The sequence below is a fragment of the Anguilla anguilla genome, chromosome 15, assembly GCF_013347855.1.
Source record: "Anguilla anguilla isolate fAngAng1 chromosome 15, fAngAng1.pri, whole genome shotgun sequence".
Taxonomy (NCBI): domain Eukaryota; kingdom Metazoa; phylum Chordata; class Actinopteri; order Anguilliformes; family Anguillidae; genus Anguilla; species Anguilla anguilla.
This window is the reverse complement of record NC_049215.1, coordinates 4,194,261-4,212,727: the sequence shown is the minus strand read 5'-3', so window position 1 is coordinate 4,212,727 and position 18,467 is coordinate 4,194,261. Positions and strand designations below refer to the sequence as shown.

The following is an 18,467-nucleotide window of genomic DNA, read 5'->3' as shown; positions in this document are numbered from 1 at the left end:
TTTTCCTCTGCGGCCGAAATGGACACCCAGCGCCGCACGCTCTTCCTGTCTCCGCCCCCCCCCCCGACCCCCCCCACCCCCCCCCCCCCCCACTTCTCCTTTTCTCTCTCCGCCGTGTTTTCGCCCGTTCGGGGGGCTGCTTTTATCCGCGCTGCGAGGCACACAGGAAGAGATACGCTCTCCTTCCTCTCTGGCAGGGCCCGCTCCCCCGGGAGGCCGGCCTCGCGTGAGAGCCGAGCGGCGGGGCCGTCGGCGAAGCGTGGCCGCTCCAGGGCTCTGGCGTCGGCGCGCCGATTCGCTCCCCCCGCTGCTCGCCGCGCCGCGTTTGGGCCGTCGGCGCGGCTTCTGGGTGTCGGAGTCCGGGGGCCTGTCGGGTGGCTTGTGAGCATGTCTGTGTTCCATAGACCCACGTTTACTTACAGTACAGCACTGACCCAGCTCACTTACAGTACAGCACTGACCCAGCTCACTTACAGAACAGCACTGACCCAGCTCACTTACAGTACAGCACTGACCCAGCTCACTTACAGAACAGCACTGACCCAGCTCACTTACACTACAGCACTGACCCAGCTCACTTACACTACAGCACTGCAGCCTGTTGTATTTCGACTATGTAGGTGCAATGTATATTTTAAAAAAAAGGTAGGCTCTTAATGTGTACACACATCATGTTACACATCACTTGTCATGTTTTACTCTTCAGCTAATATGCAGTACTACTGTTTCAAGATGAAGTCACTGTTTCTTTCCTCATCATAGATCAACTCTCTCTTCCTTTACTCAGATGTGTTACTGTCCATCTTTCCCGGTCCATTGTTCTTCAGTTGCTCTTCAGCATAACTACTTTTTCCAGCAGTTCAGCTGTGAGCGGCCTTCTCTTAAAAGGCCAGATCAAACCTCGCTTTCTTGGCCTCTCTGTATAGTTTTTAGTGGATAATGTTTGTACATACATTTTTACTGACCTTAAGCACAGTGGTGGGACCTCTGAAACACAGGACTTGGAGTGTGGCCGGCTGGGCAGAGGGGTTGAACCACATCAGTCAAGTCACATGACGTGGGCCAGACTCCATCGCTGTTGAAACTGCATGCCAGATACAGAGTCTGAAGTCCAATACTGCCTGAAACCTTAAAGAATTTCGAATATAAATATGGTGGTACCACAGAGTGCAACGTCAAAGTAGCAGAGATAGAGATTGCATAGTTTTTAGAAGCTGAGGACTCTGACAGGATGAGGTGGAGGTGGTTGCCTTGAAGGGACGTGGTGTGCGTGAGGTTTTCACTAGTGTATGTGAGGTTTTCAGTAGTGTATGTGAGTTTTTTTGTCGTGTATATGAGGCTTTCACTAGTGCGTGTGAGGTTTTCAGTAGTATTTGAGTTTTTTTTCATGTATATGAGGTTTTCACTAGTGTGTGTGTGTGTGTGTGTGTGTGTATGAGGTTTTCAGTAGTGTATATGAGGTTTTCACTAGTGTGTGTGTGTGTGAGAGAGAGAGGATTTAAGTAGTGTATATGAGGTTTTCACTAGTGTCTGTGTGTGAGAGGTTTTAAGTAGTGTATATGAGGTTTTCACTAGTGTGTGTGAGGTTATATCACTAGCATGTCTGTGAGTTTTTCAGTAGTATGTCTGAAAATTATAGTGTGAAAATTTAGTGCTCCGTACGGCACCGCACACTGAAAGGGTTAAGAGTCTCTCCATTGTGCGTGGGGATTACACAACAGCGCCATTGTTTTGCTGTGTTTGCCGGAGGCCAGACGGGCCTGTTCCAGCAGTTTCTCTGCATGTCTGCGCCCTCCTCTCCGCACGAGGGGGACCCTGAATCCAGCTCAGGCCTGGGGATCTAAAGAGGACACTCAGCTCCGTGCTGGGGACCCTGAATCCAGCGCAGGCCTGGGGATCTACAGAGGACTCTCAGCTCCATGCTGGGGACCCTGAATCCAGCTCAGGCCTGGGGATCTAAAGAGGTCACTCAGCTCTGCGCTGGGGACCCTGAATCCAGCTCAGGCCTGGGGATCTAAAGAGGACACTCAGCTCCATGCTGGGGACCCTGAATCCAGCTCAGGCCTGGGGATCTAAAGAGGTCGCTCAGCTCCGTGCTGGAGACCCTGAATCCAACACAGGCCTGGGGCTCTAAAGAGGTCGCTCAGCTCCGTGCTGGAGACCCTGAATCCAGCGCAGGCCTGGGGATCTAAAGAGGATACTCAGCTCCGCGCGAGAGTAGAGGACGGCAAGCAGTAATTACAACTTGAAAGGCCAAACCATGGCGCTTTTAGCCAAACAAGTGTGTCTCTCTGTGGCAGTAAACACAGTGATCGACCCACAGTGATCGACCCACATTGCACAGTTAAATTAATAAATGAATAAATGTGTGCATGTGTGTGTTAACAAGAGCAACAATTTTATGTGTATGGTTTGTGTGTGAGTGTGTGTGTGTGTGTGTTTATGTTTTGGAATGTTTATATAAAGCTTTGGCAGTATGTTGTGTGTCATGTGACTGAAGCATTCTTTAATTGAATTGAAAAGCCGCCATGGAGGTGCCAGGAGCTCACAGATCTAAAGATATGAATCAGACTTTACAATGGGAGTCCCACACCCACCCCCATACACTCATACACTCATACACCCACACTCACCCACCCCCATACACTCACACACTCATACACCCACACTCACCCACCCCCATACACTCATACACTCATACACCCACACTCACCCACCCCCATACACTCACACACTCATACACCCACACTCACCCACCCCCATACACACACACACTCATACACCCACACTCACCCACCCCCATACACTCACACACTCATACACCCACACTCACCCACCCCCATACACTCACACACTCATACACCCACACCCACCCCCATACACTCACACACTCATACACCCACACCCACCCCCATACACTCACACACTCATACACCCATACCCACCCCCATACACTCACACACTCATACACCCACACCCACCCCCATACACTCATACACTCACACACCCACCCACACCCACCCCCATACACTCACACACTCATACACCCACACCCACCCCCATACACTCACACACTCATACACCCATACCCACCCCCATACACTCACACACTCATACACCCACACCCACCCCCATACACTCATACACTCACACACCCACCCACACCCACCCACCCCCATACACTCACACACTCATACACACTCACCCACCCCCATACACTCACACACTCATACACCCACACTCACCCCCATACACTCACACACTCATACACCCACACTCACCCACCCCCATACACTCATACACCCACACTCACGCAAGCACATACACACGCCTACACACACAAACACACTCTCTCTCACACACACACACACACACTCATACACCCACACTCACCCACCCCCATACACTCATACACTCATACACCCACACTCACGCAAGCACATACACACGCCTACACACACAAACACACTCTCTCTCACACACACACACACACACTCATACACCCACACTCACCCACCCCCATACACTCACACACTCATACACCCACACTCACCCACCCCCATACACTCATACACTCATACACCCACACTCACGCAAGCACATACACAAGCCTACACACACAAAAACACTCTCTCTCACACATACACACACACACGCACACACGTACGCACACTCACACTCTCTCATTGCTCATTGGCTGCCTTTATCTTCCATGGCGCACTGGGCTGGGCCTACTGGAACTAAATGTTTTCAGATTACGATAATATTCCTCTTGCATAGCTTGCATGTCTAAATTCTCTCTCAATCATTCATTCTCTTGCTCTTTTTCTCTTGTTCTTGTTAGGGGGCTTACCAGTCGATCATAGTCTATGTATATCTGGAATGTTTTAGACTATGGAATCTGCTCAATGGATTTCTACAGATATGTATAATTAGGAAAGCTTCAAAATACTTCCTATTTGTATCTCATTACTTTATGGAAATGATGTAGTTTTGTAAACTCTATTCAGTGACATACCTTTTTTTCTTTTGGTGACAAAAGGTATTTTGTCTGCTTGACTGACAAATTAGGTTTTCTCAGAAACTCATGTTTAGCCAATATTAATGGTTTATATCTGCTTTGTCTGAGTTATTTTTTTTGGCGTGGCCTCTTCAACACATACATCCTTTAAATGTTTTCTCTTTAGGTTATTTCAACCAGTGGAAGCCATCCTGGTATGCAATGAAAAAAAAGCATGCCACATAATACAGTCATTTGTTGTGGTTACCATGCACTGTGGTTAATTTTCAATGGTTACCATGAATGGAAATGATGGTATTCAATGGAGCACACACACACACGCACACGCGCACACACACACACACACACACACACACATACATTACAGCACTGGGCAACTATCTCAGGGCTGTGTTTCTGATTTATATTGGCATCCACTATTCTGTTTGTTGTAGCTGTTGTGGCTGTCCAAAAAGGGTCAATGGGTGTGGTCAGAGAGAGGTCACTGATGGTTACCCTGTGTGGGAGTGGTCAGAGAGAGGTCACTGATGGTTACCTGTGTGGGAGTGGTCAGAGAGAGGTCACTGATGGTTACCTGTGTGGGAGTGGTCAGAGAGAGGTCACTGATGGTTACCTGTGTGGGAGTGGTCAGAGAGAGGTCACTGATGGTTACCTGTGTGGGAGTGGTCAGAGAGAGGTCACTGATGGTTACCTGTGTGGGAGTGGTCAGAGAGAGGTCACTGATGGTTACCTGTGTGGGAGTGGTCAGAGAGAGGTCACTGATGGTTACCTGTGTGGGAGTGGTCAGAGAGAGGTCACTGATGGTTACCTGTGTGGGAGTGGTCAGAGAGAGGTCACTGATGGTTACCTGTGTGGGAGTGGTCAGAGAGAGGTCACTGATGGTTACCCTGTGTGGGAGTGGTCAGAGAGAGGTCACTGATGGTTACCTGTGTGGGAGTGGTCAGAGAGAGGTCACTGATGGTTACCCTGTGTGGGAGTGGTCAGAGAGAGGTCACTGATGGTTACCCTGTGTGGGAGTGGTCAGAGAGAGAGGTCACTGATGGTTACCTGTGTGGGTGTGGTCAGAGAGAGGTGACTGATGGTTACCTGCGTGGGAGTGGTCAGAGAGAGGTCACTGATGGTTACCTGTGTGGGTGTGGTCAGAGAGAGGTCACTGATGGTTACCTGTGTGGGAGTGGTCAGAGAGAGGTCACTGATGGTTACCTGTGTGGGAGTGGTCAGAGAGAGGTCACTGATGGTTACCCTGTGTGGGAGTGGTCAGAGATGGCGACATAGGGGTGACATAGCTCAGGAGGTAAGAGCGGTTGTCTGGCAGTCGGAGGGTTGCCAGTTCAATCCCCCGCCCTGGGCGTGTTTAAGTCTCCCTGAGCAAGACACCTAACCCCTAACTGCTCCCAACGAGTTGACTGGTACCTTGCATGGCCGCCTTTCACCGTTGGTGTGTGAATGTGTGTGTGTGTGTGTGAATGGGTGAATGAGAGGCATCAACTGTAAAGCGCTTTGGATAAAAGTGCTATATAAATGCAGTCCATTTACCATTTACCATGGCAGTATACTGCTACATACGCTGCTATATCTGTGACAGTATCTGCGTGTGCAGTACGGGGGTAAAGCAGGCGCGTGAGGCGCGATCCCACGCACCTCTGGCCCGCGTTGTTTTTCCGCCGCCGCTGCCGGCCTGTAATTAACGGCTGTTGCGACAGCGTCTCGGGGAGAGCACAGAGAGACGCCCGCGTGACGGCTGTCTCCCTCAGCGCCGCCGCGGGCGGCTGCAATCACCCGTAATTACACCCCGCGCTCCGCTCTCGACGGGGCTCGCCGGCTCGGCCTATCAGCTCGCTGTGTCTCCGCGGGGTTCCTCTGTGGCTTCACTGCTGCGGTCAGCTCTGCTACAGCTACTCTGCGCCGTAGTTCCGCGACTGCGGCCAGAACGTAGTAGCTTTTTATTCTGCGCTACATCGAAAACAAACTCTACGAGACACATCTAGGTGCGAAATGTTTCTGGGCCTCGAAGGAAGGAAGTTGGTGTCGGGTCGCGTTGCGATATTTTGAGTCCTGTCATGGACCAGGATGAAGTTGTCCAATGCAAACGGTTGTATCTGCGCTTCTCTCATCAAACGCATATGTATCGTGTTTATTGTGGTAGTCGTACATACGGTGTGATACACCCAGATCTGTTTTCCCAAGCACAAATTGAACCTTTTTCATAATTCTGACCTGCTCTGCAAAACACCAGCCCTTCTGAGCTAGCACTGCCATACAGTTCCCATCCAGCAAATCTCGGGCTCAGTCTGAAATTCACCAATTCTCATAAACATCGTACGCAGATACTTTGCGATGAGCTGTGGGAGCTTGAGGCTAGAAGGCAGAAATGGCTGCACGCACAGCCTTTCAAGATGAAGCTCCAGGGATAAGAAGGCACCGACATACTCCAGTGACACGGGACAAGTGCCTGCACATGTACGTGAGATTGATGGTGAAACTGCAGAGATAATGGCTGAGAGCCGGGGGTGAGAACGCTAAACAGGAGTGGTGTGGTGTGGACATCGTCATCATCATCATCATCATCTCTGTTCAATTGTCTTGCAAAGTGTGACATTGCATGTATTGTATTCTTCTTTCTTGTATTCTCATTTGCAATAATGAAAAATACATTTTTGTATACAATTTTGTGAGGGACTTTAATAGGCTCTCCTGTTCCTGTGGATAAACTCTTTAAGGCCAGCTTCACAGGCACTGTTTGGTTCCTAAGAAGGAACCAACTGGTTGAGAAGATCAGTGAACGTGCACTTTGCGGAGAATTCATCGGCTGTGCTGTCGGTACCCTGAAAAAGGATAGCCAGGTTTAGACACACAGGGGTGTGCGCACGTGGTGAAACAGTGAAGATGGCTAAACCAGCGGAAAATTTCAAACTTGCTGTCCAGCCTCTCAGCTCTGCTCGTGTATAAGCAGCAGGTCTCGGGGAACGGAAGTGCTAACGAGCCTGTCCCCTCTGCCTGAACCACTCACTGACTCTACCCCGTGGAGCTGTACAGGGGCCTGAACCCACTCACTGACTCTACCCCATGGAACTGTGCAGGGGTTGCGTAAATACCTTCCTATGGAACCACAGTCGCCCGTAACACACTGCCTGTGATCAGGAAGCTCAGCTACTGAGGAGTATGTCACTCGGGTTAGCGGGTTAGGGAGTTGGTGGACTACCTCGATTGCCTGCGATTGTCTTTGCCACCAACCCCCCCTTCCATATGCACAGAGGCTTACGCAACAGGCCTTAGGGTCAGCGATGGTCGGTCACACCCCTAAAGGGCGGGGCTTTGCCCTCCGGAGCTTCTGCCCATCCTCCTGAGCGGGTTTATCAGCGTGCGGAAAAGCCGCGGGCGGCCCGGGCGGCACGCGGTCACCTCTGACCTCGCTCACCGTGGAAACGCCCCAGCACAGGCTTTCCTGTGCTTGCGCTGCAGTCCTGATTTACTGAAATGAGGTTTACTGAAACGAGGTTTACTGAAATGAGGTACTTCGCCAATACAGGGAGGAAATTATGACAGCTATCCCAAATCGCAACACCTATGTTTTTTGTGGAATTGTAATTTAGACGTGACGATGATGGTGATGTTAATGATGAAGATGGGGATGGGGATGATGAAGATGATGGTGACGATGACTTATGGTGATGATGAAGATTATGATGGTGATGATAGCGGTGGTAGTGATGATGAGGAGGAGGATGATGATGAAGTTGTGCGTTGTGTCCATGCGGCGTGAATGACACGCAGGGGTTTTGCGTGTACCTCCAACACCATGAAGCCTGGGGTCATCAGAGTCATCCTGTCTGTGGTCATCATGCCATCTGTGCATATTGGGACACCAGGACACCAGCCATTCTGCCTGAGAGCATCTGGAGAGTCCATGCTGATCTTAAAGATGGCTGTGCATAACCATGGAGACCTGCTGCATGTGGCTGCTGCAGTATGCTAAAAAACAAGCACACAACAAGACAGCCTTAGTCGTGTACTCCAGTCACATAAAACAGGAAGGGGGCCTGTGATAAATGATCTCGTTGGGTAAACAAAAAACGGCAGCTGGTTTTACAAACGCGGAGAGCGTCCTCCCTACACCCCACCCCCTGTTTCTGCTGTGAAGGCCTGAAGCTTGCGGTTCCAAACCGCGTTTTGGTGTTTTGGCCGTTCGCTGCTCAGTGCCAGCCTGCCGCCCCATTTACATGATGGCGTCAGTGTTGTTAGTATCTGGAGTGGATGTGCCAATGTGTGAAGCTGTCTGTGGCTGATTCTGTCTTACACCCCTCTTTCCTTTTAATAGGGATGGCAAAATTGAACTTTAGAATGTAGACAGCAGTATGTGCACATGAGCTAGACAGTACAATTCTCACAGAAATGTAGTTTCTTATATATATATATATATATATATCATTGTCTTGCTGTAGTAAGAAGTGCCATCCAATGAGTTTGGAGGCATCTGCTTCAACCTGAGCAGATACGATGCTTCTGTACACTTAAGAATTCATGGTGCTCCTGCTATCAGTAGTTCCATCATCAATGAAGTCCAGTGAGCCAGAATCTTTGGCAGCCATGAATGCCCAAACATATCACCCCCACCTCCATGTTTCACAGATGAGGGGGAATGCTTTGGATCTTGGGCAGTTCCTGCTGGTGCTTTCAGGTACTTTTTAGCAAACTGTAAACTGGCTGTGTGATTTATTATTCTGATTCTGAATTATCATTCAATATGTTAGCTACAAGTTCACAGGGCTCTGTACTTACTGTAGTATGCTGAGGAGGAAGTATTGCTAGCTAGCTAGTGAACTAAGCTCTTGTCATTCCCGGTTATGGTTAGCTACATGCATTGGTTAGCTAGCTAGCCGAATACGGTAGTTGGGTGTTTGTTGAGTGTAAATGACCATAATTTGACTCTGCTGTTGCTGTGAAATATATTTATCATTACATTTCCTGAAAAATCCACACACATAATATACATTGAAGTTCCTGTTCCATAAGGAGTCCAGCCTGTGTGTGCGTACGTGTGTGTACGTGTGTGTGTACGTGTGTGTGTGTGCGTATGTGTGCCTGCGCGCACGTGGGTGTTTGAGTGACTGCTTCCTTTTGTTTGCTTCTTGGCCTGTGTCATTTGTCTGTTTGATATCATGCAGGACTAATGATTTTACATCTCCACGTGCCTGTGTTTCAGCACTGCGGCTGACTGATTCAAATGAGCCTCACCACAGAACTGGTTCAGAATGACTATGCTTTTATAAACTGTGCTCTTACTGGCAGGCCGACAGCCTTTGAGCGTAAAAGCACATTTTATTTGCAAATGGTGCGAAATGGCTGGCTGTGGTTTTAGGAGTCATTCCATTCGAAATATTATCTTTCAAATGTCTTTCAAATTTCTGTGGAAATGAGGGAGGAGGACCCAGCCATCCAGACACGGGCACACCCCAAAACCTCTGCCTCATGACACCTGAAATCTCTCTCTCTCTCTCTCTCTCTCTCTCGCTCTCTCATTCTCTCAAATTCAAACTCAAACTCAAACTCAAATATATATATATATATACATATAGCCAAAGCATGAGTACAACAAACATAGAATAAATATATAAACAGAATACAACTGTGTGTGTGTGTGTGCTTGTATGTGTGGTATTTTTGTATGTTAGCTTGTGTAATCTCTCTCTCTCTCTCTCTCTCTCACTCTCTCACTCTCTTGTTTTTTCTCTCTTGCTGTCTCTCTCTGTCTGTCTGTCTGTCTGTCTCACTTTGGTAAAGCTTACAGTATAAGTGTAGCCAACTCTGCTGCTTTTTGCGTTGCCCGTCACTCCATGGCCAATAGTTTGGGGGGGGGGGGGGTGGTCGCCGGGGAGTTTGGGTGGGGGGTGGCGGGGGGGAGCCAGCCGCGGAGGGGCAAGAGGGGAGTCTGAGCGTGTGCAAAGCCAGGCCTGCCCCGCCCTCTCCTTGCGTGAGGAGAAAGCATGTGAACTTTCAACCCTGGCAGCTGACACAGGCCTTTGAGAAGTGGAGGGGGGGGGGGGGGGGGGCTGGGTAAAGGGGGGTTCAGTCTGAAGTGTTTTGTTACACAAGGATATGGAGTTTGTTAATTAAGATCAGCAGGGAACCCAGCTGAGCTGCAAAGGCCAGTTTACAGTCCAGCGACAGAGCGGAGATTTGGTTTATACCTCGGGCACCCTGTGGTCGCCGCGATGGTCTCTCAGGATGTCGCTCAGACATTGCATAAGTTGAACTTTGACCCTGTCGCTGCATAACGTCAAAGAGGCGATTGGCCCTCGGTTGTGATAGTAACGTTTGTCTTGGAGAGCGGAGACTTTGGCTCGAGCTGTCGATTTTCTAGCTAGCACATTAGCTAATGCTAGGCTACAATGGACACCGACAGACCTTTTGTTGACAAACTGTTAATCTTTATGTCCTTGACCGCACTGATTATGAGGGTTATCTAAAGAAGGAGAATGCCTGGTCCCAAACTGCTGCCAATTTAAACACTTTCCACAAACACACACACACACACACACACACACACACACACACACACACACACACACACACACACACACACACACACACACACACACTTTCCTATTACAGACTCAATAGATCTACCTTAACAGCCTACTCTCTATAATGAAATAAAAAAGCAATGGTAGTGGCACTGAGCAGTAACAGTACAGTAGCCTGTATGACGTTAATGATTTGAATTTTTTCATTGAACATCACGTTAATTGATTTTTTAAAATGTATTTTAGCAAAAGGAGTAATGAAACGGTTGAAGTGCCTTAGGGACGTGTAGAGCAGAATTAAAAGCGAGTACTCCAGGTGGAGTGGATCAGCAGCTACTGCTCAAACAGACACATGGCCATACTACTGAGGACCTTCATGGACCCTACAAGAATAGCAACCAGTTAGCAGCCTACAGTACAAATAAACAGATGACATAATTACACAGTCTGCTTAGCCCATCGTGGTTTATTCCCTACATATTAGTATTTTTTGGACTGCATTGTTATTGGTATGGATGCCACTGAGCCATCATTGAAAAAAAGTATATTTTTGGTTTTGGCACAAGGTGTCATATGTCCCCGCTCCAAACCCTCCCTGCCTCTCTGGAAGAGATTACAATAGAGAGCACCCCACCCCCCCCCCCCCCCCTGCCCCCCTGCCCCCCTGCCCCAGACCAGTCTGCACCTCACCCTGCTGGGGAGAGGAGAATGAGCGGGTCAGAGGGTGATTGGGAGCGGTTGCAGTTAGTCCAGCATTCGGCCGCACCCCTGCACAGCATTAAAAAAAGACTGGCGTCCGAGACTGATTTGGGCACAGTCCACGGCAGCCAGACTGGGTAACCTGCCACCCTTCCAACGGGCCCGGGCGCGGGTACCTTTAGAGCAAGCACTGCTGGAAGCCAAATTTCCAGGCGGGAGACCCCACGAGATGAGGGTCAAAAAATAAAAGTGAGGGTCCAATTAAAATAAACTTGGAAATGGTAAATAAATGTTGCTCAAACCGTTCTTCCTGGTTTTTGTCTCCATTTCCTTCCACGTTGGCCTGAAATGTCTAATACTTTGTAATCACTTTGGTATAACATAAGTAATTTTTTGGAGCCTACCCCATTGTGTTTGCATTGTATTCTGGCAACATGAGCCATCCCTGTCGACTTTTAACAGTGTTTCTCCTGGTTGTCAGGCTCCCACCCACTGTTCATTTTTGGGACCTCGCCAAAATTAACACAGCTTTAAAGCGCAAACTAACTACGGTGGATAATAGATCGACAACAGAGAGCTGTGACATCAAAGAGCGCGTGTTTGTTTTGATAGCTGATGCATATTCAATGTTTCATTGCCTTATGAAAGAAAAAGCGTATCTGGCAAAAAAGTTTTGTTATTTTAACTAAGCGATGGAGGGAGGGAGGGAAGGAGGGAGGGAGGGAGGGAAAGAGTTGACTGTATGCTCTGTCGTGCCATGAAGTGATTGCGAGTGGGAAATGACTCAGCAGGAGCCGGGAAGGTAGCATTTCAACAGCTGAAAAAAAAAATGCAGCTTGGGCTAATGAAAGCTGTTTAAAGTAAACACTGGGTATTAATAGCCGTTTGAGGATAAAAATAAGGATTAAAACGACTGGAAACGTGTGCTCCGGAGGGTGAGAGAGCGGTTCCTCTGCGTGTGTTTTTTTTTTTTTCCTGTTGATGGACGGGCAGGTAGCGTCCTGTGCAGTGACAGGCATGATGGACAGGTGTGCCAGGAAAAGAGCAGTCGTTGGGGGGTGCGGAGTTCACTGGAGGAATTTTGAGAGGGATATGGATGCCAGGAGTCCCTCCACCCCCCCCCCCCCCTTCTGAAATGTGAAGTGGTACATTCCCCACTATCTCTCCACCTCTCCTATCTCTGCTCCCAGCGGCTCCGGCTCTGCTGCGTTGTGTCATTCACACCAGATACGCTCCTTCCCCTTTCGCTAGCCCTTCTGCCCGCCGCCGCCGGCTCTGTATGCTAATTGTGGCCATTAACTAACTGTCCGACGGTAAATTTCAGCCATTTAGCAGACAGACAGTCTTATCAAGGAAAAGTGACACAGACTACACTACTTTTGTTTGCGTATAATCCCTTTACACGGTTGGATGTTTTACTGAAGCAATTCCGTTTATGTGCTTTGCTCAAGAGTACGACGTCACAGGGAATCTAATACTCAATCCCCTTACCATTATACTACACTGCTGAACGTTGTCCTGCTGTGCTGACCAGTTTTCTGTCTGTTATGCTTTATGTTTTGGGGAAAACAGCCCTCGGGCAATGCCGGTCTAGTTGCTTCCATAGTTTATCTTTTTGAGGATGCGTCAGGAGCCTTCTTGAGTTTTGTTTCTTTTCTTAATCTCCTGTTGCCGGATAGCGCACCAGCCACGTTCTTTAGCATGTTTACAGCACCCATAAGGATCTAGCCGAAAGAGGAGTCTGCAACCCTGGTCCTGGAGAGCTATAGGCTCTGCAGGTTTTTGTTGTTACTCTGCACTTAATTAATCAATTAGAGCAGCTAAATACACAGAGAACTCACTTCCCCCGGATGCTCGGGTCTGAACTGGGTGCTTTTAAGGTGAAAACACAAGAGCGTGTGGCCCTCCAGGATCGGTGTTGCAGACCCCTGGCCTAGAAGAAAGGGATTGTGAACATTCGCCGCACCAGTGTTTACTATAGCATTTTGGATAAAGGCAGGATGTTCTCAGGTTACATCTGCGAACGGATCAGCAAACTATGACCGTGATCTCCAAACACGGTCTTTTAGATTGTTGAGTGAGATAACGTCTGTAAATTACTGCATGTTATGCGCATTAGCTTCAGCTTGCAGTCGAAGGTCCAACTGTTTGTGTGTTTCCTCCAAGCCTGTGTAAAGAAGTGGTTGTCTGGGTCTCTTGGACGTGGACTCCTGCGCGTCCTCTGTGGCCGTTATCGTTCTGTTGAAACGCAGTCGGTACGGAGAGGACGGGGCAGGAGTCGCGCCGGGGGAAACAGGAGCAGGGAGGGAACGGGCGGTCTCGCGGACGAAACCGGCGAGGCTCGTAGCGGCGGCCTGTAATCAGCGCCTGGCGGGAAAGCCCCCTGTGATTTCCCAGCCATGCAGCTCCGACGAAAACAACGGAGACTATCGGCCGCCGATGATACCGCCGTTTCTAAGGAAGGCCTACGCAAAACGAGGGGGGGGGGGGAGAGATAACACACCTGGGAATTAACCCTGGCCCCCGTGGAGAGGGGATTAGCCTGGGCGTGAAACCTCGGCCCCTTGTCAACGGTGCTGTCAGCGGTGTCTGGGACAGGCCTTGGTCTCCTTGTGTCCACAAGCCTCGGTGTGGGACTTAACCCTGTATCCTGGCTGTGGGTAGGCCCGTCAGAACCGTCAGAACCGTCAGGCCAATAGCTGAATGCCTTAGGGTTGAGTTATGATGTCACATCTTCAGGAGTTCTTTAGGAGTGGGTTATAATGGGGATTTGGGGGGTTTTCATGCTAGCTGATTGAGCATGTGGCTCTAGCAGAATTCTTTGACTTGGAGTTATTAGGCTACTGAAGTGCTTCAGGATTAGCCTGATTTATGAAGTCCGCTCCTGGATTTTTCCCCTCGTTCACGCTTGTACTCTTCTCTGTTTCGGTGTGTGTAGGCCCTGAAAAGCTCTGTTTTGTTGTTGTGCTCTCTCAGGAGTGATTCGCACGTTGTTTTTTTTTTTTTACATTATGCCTTAATGTATTTTAAGTGCTGTCACTATGCTGAACGTATAACCTATTACACCCTGACCCTAGATCAGGAGACCCACTAATCGTGGATTGTGCTTCTCTGATCATGTCCTAACCGAAACTGATCCTAGATCAGCACTTCTCGTTGGGACATTATACAAGTTTGAGTCCTGAGCAGCTTTTGCCTGCACTTTTTTTAAAAGGATAGAACCTGTTTGATTATTTCTTATGTTTTATATTCTAGTTTATTTTTACATTTATTTATAAAGCTTTGCAAAGTAATCTCTGGAATTATGAGTTGGTAGGAGCTTTTTGGCCCTTTTTTCAGTAAAAGAAGCCTCGTCTACAGCAGTGGTTCTCAAACTCGGTACTGGGGGACCACAGTGTATGCTGGTTTTCATTCCAACCTCAACTGCAACCACTGGAGTCTTTGCTAAGCACCTCAATTAGTAGAATCAGGTGTGTGCACCCACAATGGCCCTTTCTGGATAAGACTAGGGATCTCAGCTCTAAAACATGAAGAGCACCTAATTAAGAAAATCTTAATTTTTTCAGAAAAGATTCTGGGACTGCAGTTGAGGTCGGAATGAAAACCAGCACACACACGGTGGTCCCCCAGGGCCGAGTTTGAGAACCACCGGTCTTGCAGGCACGCCACTGAAAGCTCATTCTCGGTGAGGAAAGAGGAAGGGAAACAGCGCTGCGTTTCTGCAGATCCTCTCCAGGGCGGTGTTCAGCCGCCCGCCAGTCAACGCCGATTGAGAAGTGCTTATCGTTTCGGCGGGACGGCGGGTCCGGGGGGGGGGGGGGGGGGGGGGGGGGAAATGTACTGAACAAACACGGGCCCCTATGTGACACTGAGCTGAGACAGGAGAATGTAAACACTGCGATGGCTCTTCCAGGCACTGCTCTGAAAGGCTCGCCGCACGAGGAGGCCCGGACGAAGAATGTTTTTCCTTTCAGTTTGGGGGATCAGGGGTTTTAAGGGGTCAGCCGTGCCCTCTGATCGAACAAGAGACCGAGCTGTGGCTGCAGAGTGCGGAGTTATTTCTTTAGCCACATTTTCTCCAGCCAAATTCTGAATTGTTTCTTCAGTCAGGCTTCCCAAAAAAAAAGCCCATTCTGTTTTTCAGCTAGACAAACCCCCCCCCCCCCCCCCCCCCGAACATAGTTCAACAGAAACGCACACACTTAAACATGCGCATGCACATACTTGCACATACACACAAACACTTACACAAATACAGTTAAACATACACACACACACTCACACACACTCAGCGTCTCCAGATACACATTTCCTCTTGCAGGAAGCCTTCCATGTAAACAGTGCCAGACTCCCACAGCAAGCTCCACTCTGGCTGTTATTTCTAACAGAAATGTAGTAATATACTGCATGATATTGTAAATGTTTCTTTTTTTAAATTTCATGATATACATTTCACAGCAGTGTATTTACAAAATATATTGCACACATTTGCCCATACACCTAATTGTTGCAATAACATGATTATATAATATATACAGTATATATACACACATATATATATCTATACACTTGTGCTTTAACGCAAATAGCCTACTCATCATGTGGCTACAATTCAATATATAAAGCAAGCAGACAATGATGTGTCAACAATGCTGGCTGGTGGTGGTAGTGTAATGGTGTGGAGACAGAGCAGGGTACAGTGGGAAGTGGAGTCCCACAAGGATCAGTGCTGGGACCACTGCTCTTTCTTATTTGCATAAACAACCTTGACAGGAATTATTGAAAGTACATTAGGTAAATTTGCAGATGATATAAAACTGGGAGGTTTAGCTAACCCTAAAGTAATTTAAGAAGATTAAATCAGAATCTAGAAGTTGGCAGAAACCTGGCAAATGAAATTCAGTATAGCTAAATTGAAAGTTCTACGTCTGGGAAAATAAAAACATGAGGCAGGACCAGTTTATGGGCGTTACAAAACTGAAATGTGTTCAATTTGAAAAAGACTTTGGAGTAATAGTTGATCACAGCCTTTCATGTTCTAGGCATTGTGCCGTAGCAGTAAAAAAGGCCAGCAAGTTGCTGGGATATGTATAGCCAAAAGTATTGAGTATAAATCCAAGAAAGCTATACTTACGTTATTTAATACCTTTGTCAGACCAGACTTAAGTATTGAGTGCAGTTCTGGGGGACTGTACTACAAGAAAGATATAGAGGCTCATGAAAAGGTTCAAAGAAGGGAAACTAAATTAGTTCCTGGTATGAAAGATAAAATGTATGAGGAAAGATTTAAGATGCATAATCTCTGCAGGCTTTGTACAAGGACACTGGGGCAATTGTATTGAGGGTTTTAATTCATGAAGGGTATTAACAAAGTAAACTGCAAGAGTTTGTTCAGGTTGAGATCAGTTAGTAGGACAAGTTAAGGGGCATAAATGAAAGGTAAATTCCGCACAGACATTAGGAAGTATTTTTTCAGACAGAGAGTAGTCACTGTGTGAAATAGCCTGCCAGGTCATCTAGTAGAGGCAGAAACTCTAGGGGTTTTCCAGACCAGGCTTGACAGTTACTACCTAGTTTGTAGGTAAATGGTGAGCACTAGTAGGTGCCCTTTGTCGGTATGAAAGTTGTAAACATTGCTGGGCTGAACGGCCTGTTCTCATCACTTCACTCATATTCACAACTTACCTGGAGTTCTTTCCCTGAAGGAGCATGACTGGGGAGACCAGGAGACCACGCACACGGGGCCAGATAGCAAAGCCTGTGTCCTCAACAGCTGTCCAAAAAGTCTCGACCTGTGGTGTAATGAGAGCGAAGAAACATGAAGCTTTGTAGCTCTCTCCTGATTGTGGCTGTAGTTGTTTTCTCAGCAACCAACGCTCTCTGCTTCAGGGTAAAGCATTAAATAGAGATTTAACTTCAAACATCCCGGCTGAGAAAAGCCTGGCTGTTTTCACTGGGGCATGCACTCGTACACATGCAGTTGTTTCAGCTTAGTCTCTCTTAATCCGGTTCTGGTTCCCCTCAGGGGAGGAAATAAATGAACAATGTAAAAAATATAAAAAGAAGAAAGATTATCTCTAAACGTTTATGCTTGCTTTTGTCTTTAAATCTCCAGGAGTGTTTCAGTAGTTCAGGGTGAAGGTGCAAGTGGCTGGGGAAGAGTTTTATGGTGGAGAAGTTGGTTTGTGGTTTGAGGGAAGAAAAAAAAAAAAAAGTTGGCTGTGGGATGGTATATAGACATTGTGCTCCAGTGCAGCCTCTGTAGATAACCTTGCATGATACTTTCAGCTGTGCGTGCAGGTGTGAACCGCGCGTCTTTCCTCTGTTGCAGCGACCATGAAGAAGGGTGGTGGGGGCTGGCCGGAGGATCGGACGGCCATATTTGGGGGGAACGGGCACAGCGTGACCACGCTTGACGGCGTCTCCTTCTCTGAGGGAGACCTTCTGCTACAAGTAGGTGATGGGAGATGGGAGATGGGATTCATTTGTTGGTTCGGTAGCACTTTGTTTGAACTCTTCAACATAAGGCTGAAATAACACGGTCATAACGTAAGGCTGACATAACACTGTCATACACATGACATAGCAGCTGTTACCAGATGGGATGACAGATCATGTCATTGACATAAAACTTCATGCTCATTTCAATGTTTTACTGTTTTTGATATAAACATATTTTTAATTAATTAATATTGGTATTTCAGTAAGAAACTGAGTGTCCATTTACTCAGTATTTTTATAAATGTGTTAATTTCTTCTCAATAACAGTTCTAATCAACTGTTAAACTGGTAGTCAAATTTGTATGGCCTGACTGCACACCTTTTCACGAGACTACTAAAAAGGTGAAAAAAATTTAATTAGAAGTAGAATTCTGATCATATTCTGTTTACCACCACTCTCGCATGAAACGTTTTTAAGTGTGTATTTCCTGAAACACTCTGCACATTCACCCCACCAATATTTTGTGCTGCAGGCATTTTGTTGTTGCACTGGAAAATGAGGTTAGAGCATACTTTCAAATGCTGGGAAACAGATTCCGATAAAACAGACTCGAATAAAGCCGGCTATTGTGTTAAGATATTAAATGCTGTCTGTTTCCACTGACATTCCAGAAGAAACAAGGAAAACAAAGAAGAATCAAGTAGTTTTATTTATATAGTTTATACAGTGAAATAAACTGCATAAATATGTATTTATACACTATATAAATAAATATTTATTT

The 18,467-nt window shown here is 47.5% G+C and overlaps 1 protein-coding gene across 1 annotated transcript in view; it reads left to right on the top strand.

Moving 5' to 3' along the window:
• The window catches only part of LOC118213903 (aryl hydrocarbon receptor-like), a 56,254-nt gene that overhangs the window by 27,495 nt on the left and 10,292 nt on the right, over window positions 1–18,467 (top strand). Inside the window, exon 3 of the mRNA XM_035393127.1 lies at window positions 17,576–17,697. Coding sequence (XP_035249018.1) covers window positions 17,576–17,697 — 122 coding nt within the window. The remainder of the gene's footprint in view (window positions 1–17,575; window positions 17,698–18,467) is intronic.